General features: G+C 39.7%; 1 protein-coding gene across 1 annotated transcript in view; it reads right to left on the bottom strand.

The window, feature by feature from the left end:
* The window catches only part of LOC138054238 (extracellular calcium-sensing receptor-like), a 2,919-nt gene extending 939 nt beyond the window's left edge, over positions 1 to 1,980 (bottom strand). Inside the window, exon 1 of the mRNA XM_068900727.1 lies at positions 1 to 1,980. This exon is cut by the window's left edge and continues 939 nt beyond it. Within this exon, the coding sequence (XP_068756828.1) occupies positions 1 to 1,980 (1,980 nt within the window).
* Between the last annotated feature and the right edge of the window lie 9,888 nt (positions 1,981 to 11,868).

Genomic DNA, 11,868 nt, shown 5'->3' with positions numbered 1-11,868 from the left:
AAAAAATGTCTGCGATTTTCCTGTTGTAACCGCTCTTTGGAAGTTGAATACGTGTACAAGGTAGCTGGTTTTAAGAAACAATATAGAAATGCAGGAATTGAAAACTATGGTAGTGATTAGCATGTCCGTGAAGCAGAAATACAACGTGACACCATTTACATGCACCAAAGTTGTTGAGAATGCCAAAAGAATGATCGCGAGAAATGCGTAACTTAGATCTCGAATAGAGGATTTAACAACTGGTGTGTTGCGATGTTTTAGGAAAACTCCAAGGGTAAACAAAGTTAGCAGGATGCCAATGGTCGCAATAACGGCCAAAATCATTCCGCTCACTTCTTTCAATGTTAAATTGTTGTATGGAAGTAGCTCACATTTCGTATTATTTTGGGTCGATGTCTCATCAAAGTTGCATGAAGTGCAGTTTTCGGAGCCATAACTAGTACTAATTGTTCCAATCGAGCATGGAATGCATTCCCAGCAACAAGCAACGACTGTCGTCCTTCTCATCCCTGGTTGACAAAGTTCACTGCAAAGGGAGGTAGGGATGACTTTGCTCCCATTTTTCCATACTACTGAGCCCGCGCGCAGTTGCAAGCGTTTCCGAAGAACTCTTTCCCAGGTCCCAACTTTGTGAAGTGATGGAGTTCTCCTGGGTACTACCTGAAGGTTAACGATATCATATGCTGCTGACAGCAGGGAATCGCCTTTGTTGTTGAAGCTTATGGATCCCGTGATGCCTTGAAAGTAGACATTTCTTAAAGCGTGTAACACGTCCATGGAATGAATCGACTTAGAGGTTAAACACTTGACTTGAGACAAGGTAGCTTGTTCCTGTTCGCAGCGGTACACTGAGTCAATAGCATGCGCGGCTGCTCTCACGGCGTCAATAACATAAGCCAAGGCCTTTGCCTTCATAGATTTGAGCAAATCTGGGATCATTGTGGATACGTTGTTATCAGCGCAACCTTTCCATACTATCTTAGAGCAGTTGTTTGCACTTTGCCAAAATTCCTGCCACCATATATTGTCTTTGATTTCCGATAAAGATGAGTTTTTTTCTAACAAATGTTCCTCAAACCTGGAGACGTTGAAATACCGTAGCGATGTTCCTATGAAGCCAGCAATCACCGTCGAGTAATGTTCGGTGAATAACGAGGTCGTTTCGGACCAGCCGTTCGGTGCGATCCACGTACGATCAATCAGTTGTTGTTTAAGAGACTCGCTAAAGAAGAAATGAATACTGGAGATATCATCGGTCCACAACACAATGACTTGCACGTTCGCCGCTCTTTTTATCCTAGAGACTATTTTGCCAATTTTGTGTTCATATTCTTTGGGCGGAAAGTACTCTATGCTGTGAATACAGAAAGTGTCTCTTTCCTCAGTTTCGTGTTCCAGAGCATGGACGCCGAACCTTCCGTACGATGTATCAATGCCGATAACTGCAATGTAAGTCCACTTAAAATAGTCAATCAAATCACCGATGGCCTTAGCTTGCTGACTGTCCGGCGGAACGGTACGGAAAAACACCTTAAAATTTGAATGACTCAGTTCTTCGCTTGTGGCTGAAGGGCTGATTAAAGGCAGATTTCCAACTTGAAGAGTATTCGCCACGATTATTGCGCTTGCCGAATCAGATGGTCCAATAACAACCGCTATCGGTCGTATTGTTCGGTTTGTACTTTCTTCGGCATCTTCAAACATTTCATATTTGTCGTTATTAGTCAGAAACGAATACGCTAGGCAATTTGCCGTCGTAACCATTCCACAGGTGTCGAAAATACGATAGCCCAGGGTTTTGTTGGGAAGTAGATACGGATCTTGGTTGACTTGTTTAATCGCGTACACCATGGCTTCGGCACTTGCGAGTTGTTGTGGGTTTAAAATTGTATCGCATTCGTCGCTCGCCGTTTTGCCGTGAATGTTGAACAGTCCGGCCAAAATCACATCCCCGTCTTGATGGTCCACATAAACAGGCATTTTGCTACAACTTCGAGAAGCAACGGAATAATTTGAAACGAAAATAATGATAATTTGTAGAACTACTTTAAACATATCCATTTTACGTAGATTTTGAAACTGTTCAATTTTCTCAGTCACACGTTGGCTGGTCTTTCATATACCGGATCCGAAATAATTAATGTCCATAAACAAAAAACAAAGCGAACATAACAATACCTAATTAGCAAGGCCTAATCAGAATGGTTCTTTTGGCCTCCGCTATTTTAGTCCAGTATATGAAAGTCTACCTCACAAGTTTCATCTGTATCCGTCAATATCCCGAGGGAGAATTAACTTATTGTTCTCACAGGACAAATATTTGACACGAATATGCTGAAATGACTTCAAGTCCTTTTAAGTCTCCCTAGAGAGTTAGAGACCAATGGAACATATTTTTCAGTAATGTTTCAAGGTGGGAGGGGTTAAACAAATTCACATGGGCAAAAGTACCCACCCCTCCCTGCTTTGTCAATAATTTGTTCCATTGGTTGGCTCTTCTGAATGAAACTCGATCCCAGGTCTCTCTTAACGAGGGAGGAAGAGAGAGAACCCTGGGAACGAAGTTGCATCCGAATAGCAAATAACAAAATAAGTATTCTTCCTATTGGTGGTTTTCGCGTTACGTCGTCGCCACCGTGTTGTTTGCTCAGCTCCTTTTGTTCGTTCACCGCCAATAGACCTTTTTACCGACACGGCAGCCATTTTGATTTCTATTGTTTCGAATGCCTATTATGGGATGCCCAGGGGGCAAATAATTGCCCCCTGAACATCCCATAATGTCTTTCGAAACAATAGAAATCAAAATGGCCGCCGTATCTGCAAAAGGTCTATTGTTCATTGCGGCATTGTTATATATCGGTGTCAGACCCTAATAACGCGTAGAAAGCCTGCTAAAGTTTGTGGGGACAACCGATGGGATATAAACAAAAGATTTTGGAAAAGGTATAGCATTTATGATTCAAAACTGATTGATGTTTATTAGTTTGTTTGAATTATTAGCCAAATAAATTTGCTAATATCTCTGAATTAAGTCTGGGGAACTCCGACAACATTTAATATTTGTGCATATTTTGGATTTTATTCAGTTATTTGACTTTGGCATCCTCATGCAAATAGGGAGCTTAAGCACACGCGCGTTTTTGAGACGCGGACGGCAACCGGAAGTGTGCTGTTTTCCCTTTTAACCTGTTTTCACACAACCACATTTACATTTCCAAGTATCTTTTATCCATTAGAGATAATTAGTATAAAAATTTGGGAGACACCACTGCCCTGACACGCGAAATTTTCTCTTCCGGTTGAAGTCCGCGACTTAAAAACGCGCGTGCTTAAGCTCTCTTATACGATTCGAGCTACATTTTGGGCGGTGCTTGCAGTTTAAAGGTCATTCTCGTTTCCAGAGCCCCTTGACCATTTAAAATTAAGCCACCAGAGTCTGAGTTCTACTGAGGAAGCCGAGAAGCTGGTCAGCGTGAAACGTTTTTCTCCAAATGAAGGATGCGCCTCTGAAGATAAGAAGCGATCAAATTGAAACAGACTGAACCCGTGAGAAAGAGGTGTTGAAGTCAAGATTTACGACAACCAACTGGGGCATGTAAGATTAAAGGCCTTCTCCATGCAAGAAAGAATTCGCTTTGGAACAAAGTTCCCCAAGAGCCCACACTGCCCTACCTGAATAAATACTTATATGCAAAAAAGGCATTAAGGCTTCAGAAATATACTGGTTAAATGGTCTCTGATTGAAATTGTTTGAAACTGACATCTTGATTTATCAAATGGATCAGCCAATGCATCAAATTATATCTGAAGGCTGAAAGTTGACGATAGAATTATTATCATAGCATGCAACTTGCTCATTTACAAGGAAAATGCAAGGCACACTTTAAACCATTTCCTGGCCAAGTATCTTTCTATCCTTTTTTGTGGTATGAGAAACTGATGTATACGTCAGTTATTTCTGCAGCGAGGGAAAATGCTGGCTTGTGATTGTGTTGATTCCAAAAAAAAAGATTATACCGTTACCCATAATAAACAACTCACGTGCACGCAAATCACTGCTACTAAGAAGCAAAAAAATTATTACGACAGACAATGGAAAACACCCCCCGATGGAGATACAATCTTGCAGTGATCTGGGACGAGGCTGGCCAGGTCACGTTTCACATGACCAGGAGCCCATTACCAGGAGCCTCCATCTTCCATATTAACCCTCTGAGTCAACAATTTCCCGTATCTTTCTATTTTTAGAAGTACCTCGCAGCGGGGCTTTAGTAAGTGTTTTCACAATAGCCAATCATGAGAGACTTATGGTCAACCATTTATTACGTCACATACGTATGTGACGTATGTGAACCACTTCACGGATGTTCTCAGTCACATATGTCACATGCGTCCAAATATAGTAGTTCTAAAAATAGAAAGATGCGGGAAACGGTTGACTCAAGTGCACACTGGACAGATGGAAGCTCCGGGTAATGGGCTCTTGACAAGAGACTCAGCTTAATGTTCCTCTATATGGTAACCCATCTATGCGAGAAATTTTGGTTTTAGCTACGAAGTCATCATGCGACCTTCCGTCCGTACTTCCGTCCACCCCTCCATGTATGCCATTGTGACCAGTATCACGTGACCATACGCAGGCTCAAGTTAAGAGCTCGGCGTTAAAATGGCAGCCTCAGTGAGGGGTTTTATGTGGTTCGTATGAGCAAATATAATTGCTTTTTATGGACTGTGAAAAAAAAATTGAAGCAATTTTAGAACGGCAGCTGGAAAATAACATCGAGGAATTGATCTTAGATAAACAATTGTGTACGAGCCGTTATTTTGAGCACATGCATGTTTTTTAAATGCTACGAACTAAGTTTGTGTGTTTTTCGCGTTGGAAATCGCGCTAGATCATCAAATTAACCTCTCATGAATGAAAACTTTATATTTTGGACTTAAAATTCGGAAAATTTGGTTTAAAAATGGTTTTGAACGATCTATTCATGTTTTGTTGCCCACCGGAAGTCCGAAGCGTAAGTAATTATGCAAAACACAATCGCCTTTGTTTGTCGTCATGGAAAAAGGATAGGTGTTGACACATAATTTAAAAAAATGCTAAAAAATTCACGGATTCTTCTTTTTTGGCCAAATTTGGTGGAAATCATGGATAACTAAATTAAAAAAAAAACGTCTTTTTCAACTTTTTGTACCAGAACAATATTTTTCCGAATTTTTGTAGTTACGGTTATCCTTCTGAAAGGTCTTTGGTTTTCATGCTGAATTTTTTTAAACTGAAACGTTTATGTCATAACCTTAAAAATGAGATATTCTAAGCCACATTGTTAAAAATAGTTAAGTCCAGAAAAGTTAATTCGTTTCATAGGTCTTTGAGGAACCATGTTTTCAACCGAACGCAAATGAGATATATATGAGGTATCAAAACCTATAGGTTCCCATGGTATTCAGTAACGTTGGATAGCGCTAACCATGCTTCGAGCAACCCGGGGCACAAGATTAAAGGCCTGACAATCTTATTCAATGGATTGGTCGCTATCAAGACAATAAAGTATACTCCACGCTGCTAAACGTTGACCGAGGTTTTCGAACACGCCTTTCAGTACTAAGATGTGTTTGGAGTATATATAGCATAAACGTTTGCGCGAGTAAATACTTCAATTTTTGCACGGATTGAAACTGTCTGATCATGAGTATCCTCTGTACATTGAACGGCTGGAGTCTGTAGTGTTAATGCCAATTGGAAAGGTAGCAGTAGATGATTCTATGACATTAGAGTCCCACACGTTTTCAGACACCGAGGGAAAGTACAGGGAAATTGTTTGCTATCTCCATGAGGTGCCGACACTAAGAACGAAGCCCAAAAGCCATTCACGATCAAAGCGCCTGTACGCTATATGTGGTCTTTTGTGTATCTTGTCTTCGTAAACGTCATTGCTCATTATCTAGACACGTCAATACTAAGTCGTGCGATAAAAAAGAAAAAAAAAGAAATAAGGACGTCTATCGATAAAGTTAACATGTCAAATAGAGTACAAAATCCGATATTGTCGATATTGCAGACAAATGTTCCAGAGGGTCCTATGATTTCGCGCATAGCCTTTTCGTACCCTGGTTTCGCATTTAAATCAGTTTGGTTTCGTGTCCAGTGTTTTCCCACATAAAGACAAAAACAACAGAGTCATGGTTCTACTCACGCTTTGTAGAACATGACTTGGTCCCACAGGTGGCCCTGTAATAAGACACGGACATTCGCCTCGTTTCCTTGTTCCAAACGTGTTGTCGGAGGGACAGCCCACGGATGGAATGGCCCAACGCTCATTCATTTTATCCGATTTTTTAAAGACATATCAAGACCGGAAAGAGAGGTTGAAGGATCCAGTCCCTGCGGAATCCTATTGGCTCGAATTGCCTGTTTAAAATCAAGAACGTATTGAAATTCTACTTGAAACAATAAACAGGTGAAGTGCGATGCCTTTTGTCCAAGCTGTGCAAGAATGATTTTAATATCACGATATGAGGGATTCTTGAAGATATCGAATTGGGCTATTGTTTTGTAAGTGGGACAATGTGAAATTGTCTTTGTCGCGCAAAAATTGTACATAACGTCTCATTTAATAGCCAAAAACCATTACTTGTAAAACCAGGTGAAGAAAGGCAGTGCCTGTCGAAATACTGGTAAATACAACAGATATTTCTTCACTGTTTGATCAGCCTTTCATTTTCGTTTGTTAAAAAATAGACGGCTGTCTCTATTGGATATTCATGGTTTGTTAAGTTACTACAGTTGTTTATGACGTAGCTGTGCATACAACAGGATTGAAGTGACGCTCACCCGTAAGAACTGCAAATAAAAAGAAAAAGGAGAACAGAAGGAAGAAGTCATAACAGAAGAAGCCTTTGGGTTGTCTTCGACTTTGTTGGACCTCTTGTCCTCTCTTGTTATTGCATAACAGTTACTTGAAGACAAGATCGTTCAACTACTGAACAAGAACAATAGAAAATATTGACAACTGAATGGAAGCTTAAATTTCGTCGATTGCAATATCCTAAAATTAAGAAGACTTAACTGACAAAAAAAACAACTGTGAATAGAAACTGTGGAAATTGTTAGTTTAATCTTGAGTTCAGAACCCTTCAACAAGCCATATTGAATTCTCATATATATATTCTCTTTGTTTTCCAAATAAACAAAATATTGTCAGAGCATATGATGAAAATGCAAAAATGCTGTTTACACAAGATATCTGACCAAAGTGATTATCTTTAATTCCAATTATTATTTTTCATTGAGGTTTCTTTTATATCTACTTTTTTTATTATCAGTCTGGGATCCCAGACGTTTTCAGTTATCAATTTGTATTATCCGTAATATCTCGCACACTCCAGTTTCTTCAATCAATGATTACGTGTCCAATGAGGGAACTGGCCAGGAATTTGAAGCAGTCGCATGCATGAATGCCTCGGTGTTCGTAGTAAAAACTGGCTGTAACATGTTACCAAAGAGTGCTGTTAAAAATCATTGAGTCTCTCCGAGTCAACAGTGAGTCAAGAAGTCGAGAAACTGCGACACTAACGTACAAAGTTCGGTTATGCTTACTACTGACGTGTAAGGAAATACTACACGTGGTCTTCGACATGAAATAACAGTCTTCACGCTTGATTGCGCCTGCGTAGCTCCTTCAGGGCTCAAAAACTCCATAAAGAATCAACGATTTCAAAAGCTATACATGTTTTTTGAATTTTGTGGGCAGAATTTGCACATCTCAATAGAACGTCAGTTTTTATTCCCGTGCTTAATTTATTCAACATGGCATCAAAAGGGACCCACTCAGATAACCATAACAGAACATTAACAGTTAGCGCTCTGGGTCCTCGTCTTCTGCAATATTAACCGTTAATTGAAGGCAGCCTTTCAGCTCTGGTAGTTCGTGTTGCATTTCGAGTCCAAACTCCGATATGAGTTTTCTGATGGTTTCCTCGTCAACATTATCTAAGACACTCCATTGATCACCGAGAAAATCGGACGAAGCTTTAATGGGGGGAGTGTGACACGTCTCTTTGGTTTCATTATTGTGTTCACACATGTCAATTCTGCTCGTCTCTGTTACCGGGCTTGCCACTGCTTTCGTAAACCTTTCGCCAAAGATCAGTCCAAAGGTGTATTATCAGAGTTCCAGATGTTTGAATCTCATTCAGCTATGTAACTTCTGTCTAGGCCGGCTTTAGGAGACCAAATTGCTCTTCACAAGGAGCCAGCCACCTCTTAACGCCCACCTTAACAACTTTGCTTATGTTTCTGTTGACCTCGATGATATTCCGGTAACAGAAGGACCCCAAACGTCACTTCACACTCCTTTAGGGAAATTCAGCGTCTTGCTGTAATGGTAAGTGACATTTTTCATAGGCTGTATGCTCTGCTGAAAACTTGTCACGGCATAAGATCTTAACTGCGACTCGGCTATTTTGGGAATGAGTTTTTTGTGTACATACGTACTTTTTAATAACAGACAAAATCGTCACCTCTGAGAACGTGCATAGTAAGGATGAATATCCCGAGACAATAGAAAAGCCCCCTGGAGAGAGGGGTAAGGCCAAGAAGGGTTCGAAAGACGAACTGCAAAAAAAATTATTTTTTCCCTATTAATCAAGAGAAAATTACGAAATATGCGGGGTTCAATCATCCCCAAGGGTAACGAAACATTCCCCTAGTGCGTGAAGTGTTCTTGTTTGTGTTGAAAAACTGCTCATTTAACCCTCCCCATCCCTGACCATCCTTGATTTATTATCAAATCAGTAGAGCATGACTTGGATGTGGTTTAGCTATGCTTTGTTTTATCTTCACTTCGATAAATTTACAAGTTTCCTCTTAAAATATGAAGATTTTAATAGTATTATGTCACAAGCTTATCACGCGCAAACATTCTGGATGCCCATGTTCGTGAAAATGTGGTTGGTATGTAACATAGAGAGTTATTTCTTATCACACGCCTACCTCCTTGGCGAGGATCAAATTATTCGTACTTTTAATTCTGAACCACAACCATCTTAGCATCGTTCCAGGGAAGTGATTGTGATAAAATTACATAACTTGTTTGGCACTGTCAGAGAAAAAACGTGCAAGGATATTTTAAATATTATGGGCAACATGTCACTTGTAGAATAGAGAACAAATTTGGGCATGGTAACTATATCCTTTCTTAGGTTGTCTTTAATGTTAATTGTTAGTAGTTTCAAATTTAAAAAGAAAGGGTCAAATGATGTCCAAAGACAACGGAAGCTTCTTGGTGAAACTGAAGCAAAAACATTGTTTCCTTTACAATTTTTCAAATTTTACAATTTTACGATTCAGGGGTCTCAAAAGTTTGTTCAGTTGTTACCCATCATTGAATACATTCTTCTTTTCATACTTCGACATAATTTAACTGTTGTCACTGCTATTTTGTTCGATGACAGCGCTTTGACAATTGTAACCTTGGTAACTTTAATACGAGTTATGGCATTCTTTTGAAAAAAAAAGACCTTCTGCTTGGAAGAGCAAAAACAACCATCTTCAATGAAAGGGTTGTATTTAACTAGGAGAGAAACGAAAAGTAGGACGCAACTTTAGAGGAAATATTTTAACTCAATATATTCAGTTGCAAGTAAGAAGACGTCGAGTCACGCGCCGTCATGGCCTTGTCACGCTATCGACCCCATCAATTCTCCGTAAAATGGTCAAAAGTAACAATGCGCTCAATACTTGAAGGGTTTTCTTGACGTTCGAAACCGATTCCCTTCAAGTACTAATGGTCTCCCAAAGGGTGTTGCCTTAATTGCATGTGTTGCTATGATATTTTTTTCAAACGTATTCTCTGCTTATTTGTCCTTAATTTCTTGTTCCCTAAGATATTTTGTCTTTATATCGCAATATCCCAGAGGAACCTCATCTAATGCTCCACGGACCTCTTTCAAAATAGCGGCCAAATTATTCTTTTGTTTTAATGCTAATAAGCCTTCCAGCCTCGCTATAGCTTCGACGTACAAATTTAAAAGAATATTTGTTTCAAAATGAGGGCAGTAGGTCTAAACAACATAAATACAAAGAATGTAAGGGAGGTCGCCATTTGCGAAAGTTGTATATTGAAGAGGAAAGTTCATGAGTCACTGCAGAAATTACAATAACAAGAAAGCAGAGCTCGAAAAGGAAAGAGACAGAAATTTGCCAATTCAAGCAAGACCACAAATCGGATGGAAGGTAAAAGCAGACCCCGAAAGGGGTCGCGAGCCGGAAATTATATTTTCGCGTAGAAGGCATGGAAACTCATTAGCGTCATTCGGCGGTCGAAAGATGACGAATGAAGCTGAACTGCATTGCCTCGCGTCTCTGGTATTTTGACTTCGTGACTACATCATGCAGAGGGCATCGTGGCGAGGCAGAATCGACACCTGACTTAGTGTACAAAGGGACAAAGTGACCCTGTGATATTGGAAAAAAAGGCGTTTTTTTCGCCACAAAACAATAATATCATTGATTGAAAGAGAAAAAAATAACCCTTCTCAGCTACATGTGCGGCACGCATTTCAGCACGTATTCTTGCGATTCTCTGCATAACAACAAGGTGAAGTCAGCGTGAGTAGGCGTAGTCACACGTTGCTAGGCAAATTTTGAAATTTTCGGCAACATTAAAATTCTCGGCAACTTTTGTTTTTTTTATTTTTTTATTTACTTTTTTCGTGAAATTTATTAGCTTTCGAAAGAAAAGTCAGCCAAATTCAACTGAGTGTGTGGACCTCAGGACTGGCCAATGCCAATAGAAAGCTAAAAAGAGCAAGGCTGATATAACGGTGAAGGAATATATTGAAAATTTAAGCCAATGTTTCGAACGGCACTGCCTTTTTTCATCAGGGTTTTACACGCAATGTCTACGGTTAACAAAGACGTTACAATTTGAATAGCGATATGGCGTGTGATTTGATACAGCCCTGAAGATAAGGATTTTAACAGACTTAACGGATACGGTATAATATTAATAAGAAATGATAATTGAAATTATTTAACGGTAAAGAAATATAAGGGAAAGGTGGATTACATTTCATCTTTTTTTAAAGGTTCAAGAGTGTTTGTCATGTTTATGAGATATGCTTCTCTTGCTTTGCGTACACTGTCACGATTGGAATGAATGAGCTCGAGTGGAATACATGTATTTGAAATGTCGTTGGCGGTGTGATTATTAGTGAGGAAGTATTCTGAAACTGTTGTAGGCTTGGAGACGGTGGTTGGTTTGTCGACTGGTCTGCGGTGCTCGTTAAAAAGGTCTTTGAGTCTTTGTTTGGTTTCTCCAATGTATTGTTTAAGGCAACGATTGTACTGTAACATGTGGATGACATTTGAATTGCAGTTGATGTTAAAATGCGTAATATGTCTTGTTTCGCCTGTGCATGGAATGTGTAACTAGTTTGTCCGTCAGTAATATAGGTGCATGTAGAACAATTATTGTCACATCGGTAAGAACTTAGAGGTTGATTTTGTTGCGCGTTAGGATGGTGTACTTTGGCACGAACAAGGTAACTTTTGAGGTTGCTACTACGACGAAAAGCTACGAGAGGAATAGTTTTGAAGACATTGTGACAACGAGGCGATGAAGTAAGAATGTTGATGTGCTCACGTATAATGAGCATAATAGACGAAATGGAGCGAGTAAGGGGATTGTAAGTTACAACAAAGGGAACAAGTTCTGGTTTTTTGAGTGTGTCGGTAGACGTATGTTTCGGGAAACGTGCCTTGTCTATTGCAATGTTGTGTACTCGTCTTATTTCTTGTTTGAGGAAGTGGAAATTGTAACCGCGTTAGTGGAGATATGTTCATTGGTGCGAAGGGTGAATGTT

This window comes from Montipora capricornis, chromosome 6 (genome assembly GCF_036669925.1).
Source record: "Montipora capricornis isolate CH-2021 chromosome 6, ASM3666992v2, whole genome shotgun sequence".
NCBI classification, from domain to species: Eukaryota; Metazoa; Cnidaria; class Anthozoa; order Scleractinia; family Acroporidae; genus Montipora; species Montipora capricornis.
This window is presented reverse-complemented; position numbering and strand designations above follow the sequence as displayed.